Source organism: Corapipo altera, unplaced genomic scaffold (assembly GCF_003945725.1).
Source record: "Corapipo altera isolate COAL_440 unplaced genomic scaffold, ASM394572v1 22, whole genome shotgun sequence".
Lineage (NCBI taxonomy): Eukaryota > Metazoa > Chordata > Aves > Passeriformes > Pipridae > Corapipo > Corapipo altera.
In genome coordinates, this window is record NW_020884886.1 from 4,292,150 (window position 1) to 4,310,822 (window position 18,673).

The 18,673-nt window shown below is 36.9% G+C and overlaps 1 protein-coding gene across 1 annotated transcript; it reads right to left on the reverse strand.

Moving 5' to 3' along the window:
• Positions 1 to 383: 383 nt before the first annotated feature.
• ZBTB49 (zinc finger and BTB domain containing 49) lies at positions 384 to 18,655 on the reverse strand. The gene is made up of 8 exons (XM_027642937.1): positions 18,571 to 18,655; positions 17,039 to 17,212; positions 13,916 to 15,021; positions 8,557 to 8,603; positions 4,695 to 4,768; positions 3,957 to 4,039; positions 3,705 to 3,866; positions 384 to 1,738 (listed from the first exon to the last, which is right to left on the reverse strand). Exons 2-8 carry the CDS (start codon positions 17,188 to 17,190, stop codon positions 1,074 to 1,076), a joined length of 2,289 nt encoding a protein of 762 aa, XP_027498738.1. The 5' UTR covers positions 17,191 to 17,212; positions 18,571 to 18,655; the 3' UTR covers positions 384 to 1,073.
• Positions 18,656 to 18,673: the final 18 nt, after the last annotated feature.

Here is an 18,673-nt window from a genome sequence, read left to right on the forward strand (position 1 = left end):
AGTTTTAGCATAAGGCTCCACAAAGCACTGCTAAAACTTTTTCGTGGGTTGGAAAGAGGCCAGTAAAACTCATGTGTCTATAGCAGGCAGTTTGAAATGCAGCAACACATCTATATCGGAAATGAATGCAACCATCCAAAGCACCAAAGCAGAAAAAGGCCTCTCAGCGAAGTTTCTATCCTGTAACAGTCTATTAATTAGCCAATGTTTTATACTCATTTGCAGAAGTACAAGACAACCTACTGGTGTATTGATTGTGTTTATTTTGCAGTGCAGCTCTTCTTGCAGTGGCATCCTCATTAGCATTGTAAAGATACTTGGAATAGATGACACTGTTACTGAAAATCTTTCACAAAAAGATGAAACACATGGAGCAATTAAGATACAGGGTAAACCAACTTCCCTTTATTCACATGTCTTGATCTTGGCCTCCATTGTACAAATAATCTGCTGTGCAAAATAGTTTATAAAATACTAAAAAAAACTTTTATTGTAAAAAAATAAAGTTTCTAGATATACAGTTACTTTGCACTATCACAAATATTATCCAGTATTTAACATTTAAATTTACTGCCACAATACTCAAGTCCTGTAAACCAATGACCCTACTGGTAAGAAAGCCACTACTGAAACTCAGGTTCACTAGGGATTTGTTAAGTATTTTTGTCTTGTCATATCTACACCCTTACACAGCTCTGACGGCCCATACTTGGAATTGTACCCATATAATGAAATTAGACACTGGCCATCCTTTCCTCCATTATCAGGTAAAAAATTCCAAGTTAAATGGCAAATTTAGTAAATGGCAAGTTTTAATAAATCATGGCAACACATGAGCTACACAGTGCAGTCACAGAATAACAAAGGTCCCCAAAAGTAGATTTGCACTTTGCTGAGAAGCAGTGTAAATAAAGTCAGCCTACACAGGTTTCTGGGCATGCATATCTTGACTCCTATCAGTATCCAAGCAACCTGGCTTAAAAACCAGCTCTGATCCCCCTATGCTGCAGTGCAATTGCAATCACTTGAACACGAAATGCCTCTAAGAAGTTTTGGTGCAGTCACCTGAGCCCTCATTGTTCCAATTCGCTTTCATTCTGCAAAGTCTTCATGGCTAAACCCCAGAGGGTCATGCTGGAGAAGAAGGGTCCTTCGTTATTCTTGTACGTGGCTGACGATGTTCGACTGCCCAGTGGGTCACTGCAGTGGCCGTCCAAGCTGACCATGGAGGAGCGAATCATGGGAATACCGTCCGACTGCAAGGGCTCTTCTGCGGAAGACACGTCAACGTCTGCGTAAGCGTATGGTGGTGGTTGCTGAGTCTGAGCTTTCGGGAGTTTAGCAGAATCCACGCTGAGTTTCTGCTGGTTTGCTGAGTCGTGGTGTTGAGCCATTGATCGCAACTTACAGTACGGATCTGCAGAACTATCAAATTCAGTGGAATTCCCAGTAGGACGAACTGGAAATTTAACAGACACTGGTAACAATGTAACAGACATTTCTTGGCCAAAAGAGTCAGAACTCTGAGACTTGTCGAGGTCAGAAGTTTCAATCCCTGGAGTAAATTCATCCAGTGCGTTTGGCCCCTCCTCAGAGGCTTTACAGTGCATCTTCTTGTGCCGCCGCAGAACAGCAGAGCGAGTGAAGCATTTGTTACACGTCTCACAAGTGTAGGGTTTTTCTCCTGTATGAGTCCTCACATGTCTACGCAGGTCACCAGAGCCTGCAAAACATTTCCCTACAAGACAGAAGTGATAGATTAAGAATTTGTTCTTAACACAAGTGAATAAACATGTTTTAATTAGAGAAAATATCAAGCGACATGTCCCAGTCGTGGTAATTTGTCTATGTAGAACAGGTTCAAACAAGTTCAATCTATTTTTACAATTCCATTAACTTGTTTCTTCTTCTTGATCTGATTTTTTAACTTGTGTTTCCCAACAAGTGTTTAGCTTTTTTCTCCAGAGACAGGAATATCCATTAGTATTTGAAAGCTGTTAGTGCTCTCAGTTTATATTGATCTTCATGAAGAAAAAAAAAATTTGAAATTATCAATTTAATTTGTCTGGAAAAACAGCATGCTGATAAACTTCTAATTATATTCTTCCAGTGAGAGCTGCATCATAGAAAGAAATGGTTTGTTCATTACCAAGGAACTATTCTCAAAAGTGCTGACAAAGTTAGCTTTTTTGTTAACTGTAAGCTAGCATAATGTAGCAGTCTTTTTTTTATATTCTAGACAGGGAATGCATGAGAACTGTAATTTTTATTGCTGCAAATATTAGAATACAAAAAAAATATTCAACTGTTTGGCTATCTTCAGAACAACAGACTAAAATAAGCGCAATCACCATACTCCAAAGAAAAAAGTGTCTGAGGTTGAACCGTGGTAAAGTGCAGAAGAACAAACAGAACAAAAGAGCATTAATTTCCAGAATTACTACATGATTCAGACACGTCACATTCTTTAACATAGCAGAAGTAAGCTGATACCTATTTGTGACTTTTATCTCATTTATTTTGTAAGGACAGATATCAGTAAAAATTAACTTTATTAAATGAATGCATAGTAAAACTGCAGTCTCAATTTTCAGCATTATACTTTTTATTTTACAACACAGATTTCTTTTCAGAACAGCCATTAAACAATAATGGTAAGATTACAAATTACTAGAGTGATACATTTGGATTTTTTGCATAATGCCAATGATTTCATAATGCTTGACCAAATCCTCTTTGCACAATTTTTGCCTTCTCAGTACAAGATGACTTGGTTAAAATGAAAAATATTCAAAAGACCACTACAAGGGAAGATGGAAACAAGCCTGTTTTAAGGACAGCAACACAAATGACTGTTTATACTTTCATATCCCGCATGTCTATATTTCCTCATTCTGATGCAAGACCTCCTGATAATATTGGCTTTTTCTTGTGCCTCAAGGCATTGCAAATAAAACATACTGCAGCTGGACTTTAACAGACGAAACTACCCTCCTCCAAAGCTTATTCCTTAGAAATGAATAAAATGATATCAAAATAGCACCTAAGGACAAAAATATGAGTAGTATGCAGGATGGTAAGTAACATAAGAGATCAAGATAGACAACGCAGTTTCTGAGAACTATGTTATAGAAGGATGAATCATTGATCAAAGAGCCACTTTCAGACCACTTGGAAGTATGACTCAGATTTTGAAAACAGGTGTTCTCTGGTACGAAACATTGATCAAGTTTTGATTTTATTCCAGAGGCTGAAGCAAAGGAACAAAAGGTTTTTATTATCAAACTCTATGGGTGAATGCAGTTAAAACCAAACAGTATTCAACTGAGGGGAAAGAAAAAAAAAAGACTCTATTGATAGCCAAGTGATGTCAAACCTAACTTTCCATCAGAAAGGACTATTCTGAAAATATATCTATTTTTGAAGCAGCTAGTATCACTGCCTCATTAGCAAACATGTACACATAAGATGTAGATTCCTCTTATTTCCTTTACTCTTCGACTGAAATTCTCTTTAAACTTGTGACAGGTAAAGGAGTTACACTAAACAAAAGACTATAGAGTATGCAAGCCAAAAGATTTTTTGAGTAACATGGTATTTCAATTTGAAACCATTTTGGTTAATTCTTATTCTGTTGACAAAGGAACTTCTACTTATCATCTAAAGAGCAAAGACATAACCAAGCTATGCAGAGTAATTCTTACCACATGCTGAACAGCTGTATGGTCTCTCTCCAGTGTGCCTAATTCTGTGCTTTACCAACTTTCTTTGCATATTAAATGACTTTCCACATTCATCACAGGTGAATACTTTATCTGCTGTATGGGTCTTTTTGTGCTCCTTTAAATTACTGAAGTTACTGAATCCTAGAAAAATATGACAGAGTCTGAGATTAAAATGACTGCTCACATTTCAGTCAAAAAACCTGAGAGGCAGAAACTTTGGTTCTCACATACCTCTGCCACAGATATCACACAGATGAGGCTTTTCTCCAGAATGAATAATAATATGACGCTGAACATCACCAGAAGCAGCAAATCTGTAACACAGTACAGAAACCTAATTAGTGTCTTTATAAGACCTATTATTTTGCTAAACTAAGTATCATGCAGAAATTGAGTATAATGAATGCATGATGTTCTGAACAAAGATTAAGATCTAAACCACAGATAAATTTTACTATTAATGTTACTAATTCATTCTGCATTTTATGCTACTCCTGCATTAGTGTATTTTCTGTCACTTGCTAGCTAGCAGAAGGCAGAATTATTTAATACTTTGCTTAAATTTGTCAAGTTTCCCATACTTCAGAATTCCCTAAAATGTAAAAAAAATTTTTATCACTAAATAATGAAAAAAAATATGATGAAAAGGTACAAAACTGCATGACTTATTACGGCTCACACTGTTCAAAATACACACAACAGTATATTCTTAACTACATACCAATATCCAAAAAATAAAACTAAGACCACAAACTATGGTGATATAATTACCTTATTATGTACTTGCAACAAGACAACTGCAAAACTGTATTTTAATCCCATCAGTACACATTTAAACACAGTGTCTTTTGAACAAAATTGATCAGCATGCTGCCTTAGCACTTGGTCCTTAGTTTATCGTGAAGATTAGTAGAAAACATGACCAAATCTTATCATGTTAATTTTACTAAGGTGAACAGTTCTACTCACCTTTTCCCACAGATTTCACAAATGTATGGCTTCTCACCAGAATGCCGACGGAGATGTGTCTGGAGATTACCTGCCTGAAGGGACAGTAATTGAAGCATTTAAATTCAGTTAGCCTGTTGTTGTATACAGATATAAAAACAATGATGGGAACTATGAGACTGGCTTTTTATTCCTACTTCTAAGGCAGTGAAGACTACAAAGTATGTATGAACTCAAGCATTCTTATCTAATAAAGACAGACTACCATGTACTTCAAGAACAAATTGTTTATGTATGCAATTATATGTTGACAAGAAGAGAAATGGGGAAAAAGATAACCCTGGGATCAAATGCTAAGGGAAAAGAAAGACCTATAGTTTAAAACAGATCCAATTATAAATGAAAATTACATCATCTAGAATGCAGTGGAAAAGAACTTACTAGTAATACAGTTCATGTCTCATTTTCCCTGTCCTACAAATAAAATATTGTTACATGAGGATATCTGAATTCACCTACCAGGAGGTTAAAAAGAAAAGAATAGCGTGGAAATTTTTAAATCTATAAAATACTAGAGCCAAGTGCTCCAAACCTATATATAATCACTCATATCAAAAGAAAACAGAAAAGAAAGTACAGAAATGAATTAATGGGATTAGTGGTAACTAATTTATTACATATCTTTCCTCTCTCAATCCTATAAAAAGAATGCTAGTCCAGCAGGCAAACCAGATAATGACTAGATAAAACCTTCTTACTCTGTCCAACTATTTTTAAAATGCTTTTTAAAGCCACTGGTGCTTCTGAATGGCTAATCCACTGAGAGTCCAGTTCTCAAAGCACAAGATACAGCTAGTCTGGATAGAAGAGCTGCAGGTGTTCCTAAATTGTGCATACTTTCACAGTCAGTTTTTAACCCTTCCATTCTCTGTGACTGATAGCTGCCTGGTTTTATTTAAGCACACTACAGGAACATTGAGTCTTTTCAATTGGGAAAGAAAATTTGGGATGCAAAAGGTTATCATGTCCTCCTAAGTCACAGTAAGACAATAAAAATAAGATCCACAGTAATTTCTTTTGACTCCTTTAGATAATAAATTACCAGTGATGATCCATCACTGTAATCAGAGCTTACAGTATACCAGAACTCAAGTAGGGCAGACACACACAAACGCAGACAGAGGACAGCATCAAATGTATCAATGTTTGAACCCTGAGAGAGCTCTCTTTAACCCCTGTAATTTTTTTCAGACTGCAGTGTGACTGAACTACTATTTTCTCAGGCCAAACTTTATAATCCTGAAATCCATTCAAAGAGAGGCATTAGGCACCTATGTCTGAGGAAGGAGACAAACCATGGAATAATTTCTGCCTTGCAAAGACAAGGAATTTTATTCAGTGGTGCATTTGAGAGAAAACATATAAAAGACAGAGCCTTTACTTCTATCCATCTCACAAAACAAATCTTATCATGGGCACTTAAAAGTTATTCTGGATAAAGACGGAAGGTGCATTTGAAGTGCAACAACCATTCTAAAACAGTTCCCATACAAGCATTTTAATGAAGAATAAAAACAATCTACAGAGAGCAGCAAGTAGATCCATTTATTTATTACAACTCTATGTAATTTCCTCCTAACAAGGCAGAAACAGTTATTAACTGTGCTAAGACAAAAAAACCCCATCAATAGCTTGTACTCTTCCTATGCTTTAAAGCTGGCACACAAGCTTGCTTAAAGCAGCATTGACAATGCCATGTCAATGAAAAAACATAAGAGGACTTTTGCTAGCATTTCAGAGAAAGAAAAAAAATGCTCAAAGGAATCCTCATACTGGTTGCACAGCACTCCTCACAAATTTGGAGACTAAAGAGATATGCTAGACTTAGTCCATTTGTAACTGGCTTGCTTTCAAATTGAAAGACCTTAAGCATAGAGACACCCAAAAGAAGCTCTGCAGAAGGAGGTAAAACATGATACCCCAGATAACCAGCCAGAAAAGGTACACATTACAAAAGGCTGTGTGCTGTAGTAAGGGAGGATGCAAGCTTTGAAGTACAGAAGGCACCTTTTTCTCAAAAAATCAAACATATTTATTGCTACTTGTTCCCAACTATGAGTTCCCATGTCCATTTCCCCTACTTCATTCATTTTCTGCTCCACATTCCAACACACAGAGCATCAGTTACATTCAGCAGGAGCAGAAATACCACCAGGCACAACGACTGCACTGTCTCAAAAGCACTGAACATGAAGGCTTAAATAAAAGTGTTTCTACTTCTGTGCCTGCAGATGGAGAAGATCAAGATCAAACATGGTCTTTTAAGCAAAAAGTAGACAGTAATTATCCTTGCAGCTTTCTGGTAGGTGGAATCTTACTCATTTGCAGGATTCAAAAGCAAGTACCTCAGGAATACACAAGATCCCTTTAAGACCAGCTGCAGCACCCAAGCTGAGCACTATGGCTTGTGTGCTGGACATGTGGGAATTGTCCATCCATATGTATCTACCTATAGCTTCAGGTAAGTGAGGTAATAAGGAGGAAAGGAGAGCTGTTTGAGAGTGTTTAATTAAAAGGCAGAAACTTCCAGTTTTGTTGGGGGGGGTTGTTTTTTTTTTAGTTAAAGATGTTGCATGAGGAGTCTGTCATGCCTGTCACACACTCTGTGTGTGAAGCTTTTTTCTTCTCTCTCCCCCACAATAATGGTACAGAGTACCACTATTTGCCAAAAGTACTTTTAATAGAATTTGGAAATATTCATGTTCTGCTTTTAATAACTAGAAGTTCAGCCATCAAAATGAATAAAAAAGCACTTCTTTGTCTACTAGACAGACCTAGTTTTTCTCAAAATGGTTCAATAAGCATGATGAAACAGTACTGTTCAGTGTATTATATTCAGTCTTATATTCATATTAAGCAACAAGTGGAGGACACAACTGCATCAGATTCATGGGTAAACAAGTCCCACTGGTGGACTATGAAACTGAAACAAGAGAAACAGAAATAGTTGTGGGTGGGTAGACAAAGAACACATAACTCTAATTCTTAAATCAGGATCCATGAGAAATACCAAAGTTATTCAACAAGAATTATTTAATTATTATTTAATTTTAGTATAAAAATATGTATCTGTTTATTGTCTCCTGTACTTAGATGTGCACAATCCAAACAAGAAAACAGAAAAGAAATAGACAGTTTGGAACTGTGAGACAATTAGGCACCAAATTTGCAGGAATACAAATTAAGTGCTGTACCCAGAACAGGAAGCAAGCATTGGAGGGCAAATTAAGACAGCTAAAGCTTAGGCCCTGTATGTAAGTACAGAATTTCACAGGAGGTTTTTTTTTAAATCATAGCTGAGTTCTGTCACTTCTGACAGTGATGTTCTCACTGAAGGAAACTAAACCCACTTACACGGATACAAACTTTTTTATCTGATTCAAATCTCCTTAATAATTTATGCCATTTAGGAAGATAAAACTGTATTGTGAATACAACATCATAGAAAATTCTAACCTGTACTTTTTTCAGACACTGTAAAAATGCTATTCCCACATATCCCTAAGCATAAGTCAAAAGAACAGTTTGGAAATGAATGTTTTCTGTATTTCAAATATAGTGTGGCTCTGGATAGTTAAACATTCATTTGAAGGTAAAATACATAACACATCTACTGAGAGCAGACAGAATCAAAGGTACAAAATGCATCAAAGAAATCTAAACCACTTAACATATTACTTTCAAATAAGACAATAAATTATCCCTGAAGTGAAGTGTCTTTGAACAAAAAAAATCTTATCTACAGACTTAAGCCCAAGTTTTTTAGAATCAACACATAGATGCATTTCAAGTCTAAGTACCATAATACATAAAATATTCCCACCTGTGAGAAGTGTTTCCCACAAATGTTACATTCAAAAGGTTTCTCACCTAAAAGAAGAAACAGAACATAGAACTTCTAATAGTTGCAATGGAATAAAAAATTGTTTTTAATTGGTACACTTCCTTTTAAAACATGTAACTTAAAAGTAAAAATATCCCCAAAAGAACACTTACCCATGTATTTAAGGGGAAATTCAAGAGGGAAGTACAGGATTTACCATTAAGCTTGTAAGGCAGACTTGCTCAGAAACAGAATTGATCATTCAAAACAAGTAGGTAGAAGAGTTTTGATATGAATGGGTGCAGGTTTTAATTTTTTTAAATAATTTTTTTTTTCCTCATTTTGAAAGCTGTATCATATTGCCAGGAAGAACAGAATAGATGACAAGATCCTACAACAACAACAACGCTGGGAAGTGCACCTGTTTTTTCACTTGTACAGAGACACATTCTTAAAAAGAAGGAGGAGTGTAGAGAAGCCAATTTGACAGGGTTGTTTTCCAGTTTCAGTGTGTACCGTACACCTCTGCTCAGCACGTAGCCATTCACTTCCTTATATTTGCCTTCAAATTCTCACCCTATATATCTGAAGATTAACCCAAGTATTTTTCTCCAAAATTCTGAATTTATACATATAAAACTGGTATTCTTGATTCTCCAAAAACACGTGAGCAGCTTTAGTAAAAAACAAGCGCAGCCCACTTTAGCTTTTCAAAATAACTTGACTCTCAATCTAGAATGTGACTGCACAATACTTCAATTCTCTAGCTGTCAATATAAGCCAAGTATGTTTTTGTAATAACTTTTTCTCCTCCACAGTATTTCATAAAGTTGGGTTTTTTCTCTGCTAGTTCCTAGTTTTTACACTGTGGATAAAATTCTCCGTGCAACTTCTAGAATTTTTAAAACAATAATAATGCTCAAATATCACTGAATTCAATGACAGTCAGACTTCTAATCATCTTTGATGAGTCTAACTGTACATTTAAAGGACATATATAATCTGGCCCACTGGTACAGGGCAACAAAACTAGTCTAAATCCATGTGATTTTGAAAGCAGATGTTTCCAAAGAGAAAAAGAGATCTTAAAATGTGTTTCATCTTCGTGCTTATTCAAAAATGTGTCTATAGATTTTTATTTACTTCTTTAATTCTGGTTTTCCTGACTTTACAGAACACCTCTTGGCTTCTCTTCCACCAAGTATTCGCTACATCAGTATTTTTCCTCCACCCTTAGAAATGTTACAAGCAACATCTACCATACCCAGGTGCTGAGGTTCCATTTTCCTTTCCTGTTGCCAAAGCAGATGAAGTTCTTTCTGCATATTTTAAGATCAAGGACTAAATGCAATTCTCTTTAGATTTTGAAACACAGAGTAAACATACAGTTATGTTGCTCCACAGATAGCAACCCTGGAGTTAATCTGACAACTTGAGGCTTTATCTACTTAATGAAGAATGGAAATCTGGCAGTTTTAAAAAAGCTTTTATTCAATTAAAGATAAAAATTATGAAACCAGTAACTCAACTATAAAGAGCACTGAGGCTTAATTTAATTTCATTATGGCTCTAAACATGCAAATTTCTGGTATTGACAACACAAATCTAAATCAAACCAACGGGGAGCCAGATCTGTAGCAACTGGGAAGGATTCTGAAAACTGTCAAAGCATCAAGGTAATTTGAAATGGAGGATAAAAAACACCAGTAGCAATTTCTGCAGAAAATACCTACACACACAAAAAAAAAATTACTGCAGACCTAAAGACTAGTATCTGAACAGGAATCCACTCTGAAATGACTAGAGGGGGAGGGAGGGAATTGGAGGCTCAAATTTCTCAAAACTATTGTTGTAGGCTGCAGGCAAACTCATTATAATCGTAATGATGTACAAAGAGTTGGGAGTTTTTGCCCCCAAGATAAAGATAAAACTAAAGTTGTGTTTGAAAAAGAAACATCAAATTAGTTTTTGGAGAACCATTTTGCACTTGCATAAAATTCCTAACCACTGGGCTTATCAAGTACCCTGTTGCTCAATTAGCCTCACTGTACCTGGGGGTGTATTAGTGAGAGTGCAGCTGCTAAACTGGAGATTATCCTTCTCTGCCTATCACTGGTGAGACCATATCTGGAGCCTTAAGAAAAGAAGGCAAACAGGAAATCTTATTGTTCTACACTGAACATCTGCCTTCCCTTACATGGGTACACAGTTCTTGGTACACAGTTTTAGGACAAGAGGTGACAGATACAAGTTTAATCATGAGAAATTCTGATCAGATATAAGAAAATAATCTTTTCCCCACAATGGTGGTCAGACACTGGAAGTGATTGCCTAGAGAGATGGTGGAATCTCTGTCCTTAGAGATGTCCAAGATTTGACTACACAAGGTCATGAGCAAAATAACCCAATGTAATTTGATGTGCCTTGAGTAGAGGATGGGCCTAGATGACCTCCAGAGATCCAAACTAATCTAAAGTATTCTATGTCTCTACAGCTGTCAATTAATTCCAACCCAAAAAATTCTATCTGAGGACACCAGTCTTCCCAAAGACCAGGGCTGGATATACTGCAATAGAGAAAATTTGGGAAAAAGCACTAACTGAACTACAATTAAGACAATGCTTCAACAAACAGCCATGAGACTTTACTTTTGAACCCTTGGACTGCTTTGTGTTTTCTATCCCCTGCTGCATCCTTCTCGTTCAGCACTCTACAAGAAGAGATGAAGATAAAGTACACAATAGTGGGATCAAAGCAGAGGTGTATCAGCTCCAGAGGAGAAAAGCATGAAATGCAGAAGTGGTATTCCTGAAAAGATCATAAGAGTGAGGAGCAAGACCCACTAAGATATGGAATGCTGGCAAGTTACTCAAGCAAAGCTCAGAATGAAAAGGTTGAGGATCAACAATGTATTATGACAGTGTTACTCTGTCCTGTTGTATTCCATCCTGCCAAGAGTTCATTGCATGGGGCTGGATTTGTTTTGGGTAGTTTTTTGAGATGTTCCCCGAAAATATTTTTTAAAACTCCCAACAAAACCACTGGAAGTTCTTGGACAGGCATGGACTGTATAAGAGAAATATACTTGCTTCCTTTTTTTCAGACATGTCAATATAATAAAAACAAATTATAACATTCAGTCAAGTCAAACTCAGTCAAAGTCAATGAGAGTAAGCTCTCTTTAGAGATTCCTTTAAGTATCCAGTAGAAATACAATTAAAACAGCCAGACATCCCAGTACAACAACCTGTGTTGCACACAGTATGGCAGCCTTCACATAGAAAACTCATCAATGCAATCATGCAAACCTGTGAATTCTTCAGCAGTTCCTATTGTTCAGGGACAGAGAATTTCACATACACTTTTTCTTGACAACCAGACCACCACTGCACTTGTGTTGAAAGAATTGTCATTTGTGGGTTAAAAACAGGTTTTCCAGTGTGAAAGATCCATTTCAGTAACTTATCTCTTCAGCAAAGCCAGATTGGAAGGACTTTCAGCAAGCACTGTAATAGCTAAAACCTTTTGCTTAGTTTTAGAAGATAAATGTTTTTAAATAAAATTGATTAGCTAGCAATCTGCTGTGCTTTCTGAAGTGGCAGGTGAATAGAAATGGCTTTTAGCATACACTAATATTACTTAACTGCTAGTATATCTAAAGTCAACAAAACAGATGTGCCCTGTATGCCTATATTAACATCCTACTCCCTGTCCACTGCAGTTTTCCAAGTACTCCTTTTGCACTAGTTGGATATTTAAAAACAAAATAACGTGACCAAAGAATAACAGGGAAGCAACCAGGCATTTCTACTCATATTCTTGCTTCAGTTTTTCCATCCTTTTATGTTCTTATTATTTGTTAAACTTATGCTCTTGAACCTTTAGTTTAGCACATCTAGAGAAGAATGCTGATGCCACACTAAGAAGCATTCAAGTCTGAAATTTTTAGAAACTACTGGAAGAAAACAGTGTATGAAAAGCAGCATGGAATTCCTGAATCTTGGGGTGTCTCTCATAGATACTCTAGCACAAACTCAAATGTTACTGCAGCCTCTCCCTCAGCTGGGACTTTTCTAGATGCTCTGTCTTCTATCTGATCACCTATTTTCCTGAAATTTTTAGGATATTTCAATATATCTGATGATGTCAGCTCAAATTGGATAAGATTCAAAAAAATACAAGGCAAAGAGAGGATCTAGGAAAGAGACATACAACTCTATCACAGGTGACCGAATTAAAAAAAAAAGAAACATGAACATACAGAAGCAGTCAAAGGTAACAACTGAAAACTTTAGGAAGCTAATGCAAAATGTTTGTATTTTCAGGTTCTGGAAAGATTTTTCTACTCATAATGTGGAAAAATAAACTTTTAATACTAAGGACCAATTAACAAAATAAATTACCGTCTGCTAAGAGGGTTTCATATTTAGTGTCAAAGTACCAATACATGTATGCTCATTTCCAAAGTGATGTTTGTTTGACAAGATTGAGAGAGATGTGTTTGTGTATTTAATACAGGGAAAAAAAAATATTCAACAGCTTAATCAGGAATAATGCTATCTCTGACTTTGAATCAATAGCATTACCTTACTAGATAAGGTAATTCTTAAACTCCTTAAAAAAGTATATCTAGTAATAGAAAATGCTGGTTAAGTTGAACAGACAAATTAATTAATTCAAAGTCAGACCAAGTCTTGTTTTTCACTAGAATAAAAAGGTACTTAGAAATAAATCTATGTTAGGTTTAAAACTATTACTTCTGAGTTTTTAAAACAAAGTAAATTATTTCAAAATTCCCATTCATTCTGCAGCCTACTTGTCTTCAAGAGCCTTACTCTCTAGGTAAACACAATGAAAGTTGTTATAAAAAATATTTCTACAGTTAAAAAACATGACCACCAAACAGCAATTACTTGTATCTCACAATGAATATATGACCGGAGAGAAATGAGGTGTTCTAGAACACTTGTAGTATCACCTATTCATTTACGCTTTTTATTGCTATCTGGCTGAAACTTCTGGGCCACCTGACAAACTGACTAGAAATCACTCATCTAAATGCAAGACAAAAATAAAGTTTCCATTGAAATTTCATTTTCATTGAATTCAAACAACGTTCTTTAAAAAAAGCACCCAAACAAATACATAGGACATATTTTTTCTACAACTCTCAGCTAAATTCAGTATTACAGCCTTTATTTCTGTATGATTATTCACTTAAAAAAACCCCAAACAAACCACAAAACCATCACCTTTTGAAAGCAGACTCTTAACCAGCATCTCTGAATCAAGAGACACTGCAAGATAGTCTCTTTAACTGAAATATTTGGTCTGCAGACCAAGTAACTGATAACTGTACCTGTATGAGACCTTTTATGAAGCTCCAAATTGCTTGGATGTTTGAAAGCCTTTCCACATAATTCACAAGTATATTGTCTCTGTGACTGAAGAGTCTGTGATTGTCCTTCTTGTTCCAAAGAACCTTGAGATCTTTCCATTTCAACAGTTTGTTCAAAATTCTCAGAATTCACTAAATCTTCATCTTCTTTTTCATCAGTAGCTCTAACATTTGTCATGTCTGTGGTACTTTCATTTACAGGTTCAATTACTTCTGGTACTCTACTGTCATCCCTTTTAGGCTCAGGTGGCTGCTCTGCAGATTTCTGAGATCTTAGAAAATTTAACTTTTTGAGGTGTATTGCCTTTTTCAGCCGCATCTCTTTGGTTGGCTGCATAAGTGTGCTTTCTGCATCTTGGTCTGGAGCAGCTTCGTTCCCAGACTGAACCAGAAAGTTTGATGGTAAATGATCAGACGTTTCCAGAATACACTCAGGGTGACTGACAGTGCAAGAATTATTCTCCACTGCGTTTATTTCTGTGGATGTGTTGTAAGAAAAGGATGGTTCTGCTCCTCTGTCATGATCAGAGCAAGCATTTTGTTTGTAGAACTGTTTACTGTAAAAGTTGCGTAGTTTATAATAGTAATTTGGTTGTTTAAATGGAAGCTCTGTGCAGTTGCCATCTAAGGAGTCTTGTGGCTGTTTCTGTGCCTCACCTGGGGGTGTGTGCAGATTAACAGACTGCGATGCATGAGAATGGTGGTCAGCCAAGACCTTACTGGCCTGTGTGTCAGATGAGCACTCGTGCAACAGGTTTGTCCCGTAACCGTCACTGGCACAGCTCCCATCTGCAGCCAAAGTATTCTGCAGTGAAAATACACTATTACAAGGCATGCTGGCTGCTTGCTCTACAGCTGTAGAAGATTTTAAAAAGGTGTGGCAAATGTTCAGCACATTTTGCACTTGGAGACACTGTGCAATGTCCAGCATAGCTTGTACATTGTCCTGACTAAGATCCAGGTGAGAGGTGTACATGAAGTCCAAGATCTGGCCTATGCCACCTACATTTTTAATGTCCAAGTGAAATACATCGTTCTTCTGGCCTGAAGAATTCTGGAAAAGGGTCCTGATAAAATAAGGCAAATACTCAAATACAAACAGAAATAATTCACAGGCACTTTAATAAGAAAAATACACATACACCTCAAATAGACTGTCTGGTATGAAACAATTTATACTCTAAGGCCTTAGCTAGAGTGCTGTATTTTTACAGTCTCAAAATGTCTCAATTACTTGTCATATATTAGTCCTACATTAGTGCACTTAAAGTATAAATAAAAACAAATGATCCTTTATATAATTTCAATTTTGTATTTTTTAATGATTTGAAATGACACCCTATCCTTGTGGTTTCCTATCCACTGTTATTCACATATTAAGTGCAGTGGAGTATTTTCGGACAATTTTCAAAAATTGCTTTACTCAGAATGGTGTTTCTCCTTTCATCATGGCAAAGAAAACAGGACATATGAAATTTGCTAGTAAAAGGGAGAAGATAAGACCTCAAAGTCAGCTAAACTCTTCTGGCAACTGAGCTTGTCCATCAAACTCTATCAGTAAATCTTATTAAAGTTCTTAGTATTAGTTCTTTCTCCACAAATATACAGGAGGATGGTGACATTAAGCAAGAAGATGGCATTATTTTCAATCTATTACCTCATATCCAAAGAAGTACTTTTTTTTACTGGCACTAGATGACAACCAAGTAAAAGAATAATGAAGAGCCTAAGCCAGCAGTGCAACCAATACCCACTGAATTGTCATTAAATCATTAAAGTGAATGAATTCACAAAACTTACTATTTGATGTAAAGTATTCTCACATTCAGAGCTGTAGCTCTTCACATTCACAACTAGTCCTAGATTAAGTGGGTTCATACTCTGTCTCAATCAAGAACTTCACACCCTCCCATTAAAATCCCCAGTCTCTGACCTGATACTCTCACAGCAAACAATGACATATAAACAAACGGGGTCAGGTCACTCCTATGTAGTTATTTTCCTACGCTACGAAATGCCCCAAACTTGATGGTTCCTCTTTGTGGCCAAACTCTCAAATTAGGTTTTGTTTAAAGGTGGGCATAATATCAATGAGCTCTAAATCTTAAGGAAATGAGACCCTATGCCCAAACTTTAGAAATGCAGAGGTTACTCTGAAGCCAGTGCTGACATCAAAATTCTTTCAGAAATCGAGACCATCCTATCCAAAATCAAATCAGAACTATAATGAACAGATCTGAGTTGAGAGTCTAAATTAATTAGCCTCTTATATCCTATTGAATTTTAATAGGAGTTGAGTGCTTAGTTCTTTTTAACTACTTTAAAAAATTCAGTCTTTGAGCATAATTGCACTTCATCAGCAGGATTACACCACTAGAAGAGAAAAAGGAACCTCTTATCTTTTTTCCCTGGTTGTAACATAGAAATAATTTTCTTACTTTTGAGATGCTTCAAAAAACAAGGTCTAAAAACTGCCAGATCTAACAGCTTACTCATAACTAATGTAAAACACTAAGTTAGGAGATCCAGCATCCTCCAAAATTTGGAGGGTCAATTGAGGGCAGCACAGAAGGGAAAGAAACCAGTGATATGGCATAATGGGTCACCTGTATACTGTAAAACACAGTTGTTATCTCTGAGAATCTGTTCTAAACAGAGATTCAATAATAACCTATATAGTCAAATTTTATTTTGAATATATGATTGATGAAACAAGTCACATTATTCAGAAGTGAATAATGTTTCATCAGTTATATCCCTTATCTGGCTCTGTTTATGTACTGTACTATGTTCCTTCTAAGCAGTTATCTTTCCTTACTGAAATAGTGAATGCAGGTCTATGCCAGAATCCATTATATGAGGCACTATAAGCAAGTAAGGATCAGGAAAATGCCAACAATCCAACAGTGTAGTATGAATACTTGACACAGATTTATCTCTGGACAAACAATTTCCCTTTTCTCATTATGTTCCCAACAGTTACTTTACTCTGCAACTACCAGAAAAAAAATATCCTTCTCAAAGAAAACCTCAACCAACAGCATTTAATTATCATTTTAAAAAGAAGAATTTTCTATCACATACCTGAAATATTGACTGAAAGCAGCTAATACATTTTTGTGTGCTTTGAAGCATACACCTTTTACCACCAGCATGCAGTCACAGAGAAGCCCCTGAATGCGCTGTTCATGTAGCTGCTGGAGAAGATGACAACTATGGCTAGCAACAGTGTCCATGCTAGAAAATCACTTAAATTACCTACAATGAAATAAAATGCTAAGATGAATTTTAAATATTATATTGCAAAATGAATTTAAAATATTAGGAACATTTTCACAGTTTGTTTCAGCTTCCAAAGGAAACAGACTACAGTTTACACCTGCAATGTGAGCTCTAATGACACTTTTCTGATTAAAGATGAGTTGCAGTACTGCTCACTGTAGATGCACAGCAACATACATAGGAAATACTGATTTTAATGAAGTTTTGCTTACAACAAAGAGCTTCTGCAAAAATCTAATGGTGTTGCCAATAAATTGAACTCCATAACCAGAAAAAAATCACACCTTGATTTAGACAACTTGGACAAGAACTAGATTCTAAGGCAAAAACACATCACGCCTGCAAAATTAATATCATCTGTAAAGGTAAACCTCAGTTTCCTCACCCTCTAAACTGTAAGGGGAGAATATAGTACTAGTATTATTGAAGACATATTTGCTGCTGTCCTAGCTAAATACATTTCCCATGTGGATCTGATGAGATATAGTAATTTTTTAATACAATATAAATGAAAAATATAAATATAAATGAAAAAAAATCCTTCTTTGAATAGGTTGAAAATACAAGTAATTCCCACTGAACATATTTACATTCAATTCTATGCTTCCTTTTTTCTAAAGAAAGACTTAATTCTTCCCCTGCACACTTGTAAATGAGAACTCCAACTATTAGGGCAATTGGAACTTCTAACTTTCTAACTAATGAAGCAGAAAGACCACCTTGGGTTAAACATGACCAGAAAGTGGTTGCCCCATTCTCAATTCTCATGGGGACCAAAGGTTCCACTTTTTAGTTTATCCTGTTACTCTGTGATTCACTGCCTCCTGCTGTATTACAATGTGGGCTATTATATTGTGCTCCTTCTCTGTGAACGCTTATCATGTCTTCTACCAGGCTCTCAAATAAAGAAACCACATCTGTTTGCCAAGCAGTTGCTTTCTCTGTGTGCGTCTCCCACCACGGCATCCTGCAAATACTTTTGACAACCAGCGAACTGCCTCTCAGCCATCAGGTGCCTGTCTCCCAGCGGGAAAGGCGAGCATGGAGAGCCGCTCCCGAACACGGGGAACCCCCGCAACACAGTCGCTATTTATGATGTGTGAGTATGATTAAGCCTGGCCCAGCTGAGCCCAGGCTCGAGGTGTCGCACGGAGAAAGGCACAGAGGGTACAGGGGAGAGGGCCCCGAGGGGAGAGCGGGCTCTGGCCGGTGTCGGAGCAGCCGCTGCCGCAGGGCCGGGGCCGCGGGCGGGGGGGACGCGGCGCCGCCCGGCTGAGGTGGGAGAGCGGCCGAGGGGCGGGAGCCGGCCCGGCCCTGCCCAGCCCAGCGCTTACCGGCTCCGGCCACCTCCCAGCTCCATCCCCGCCACCGGCCACTTCCGCCGCCGCTCCTTCCCTTTCCCTTTCCCCTTCCCTGCCCTTCCCGTTCCGCTGCGCA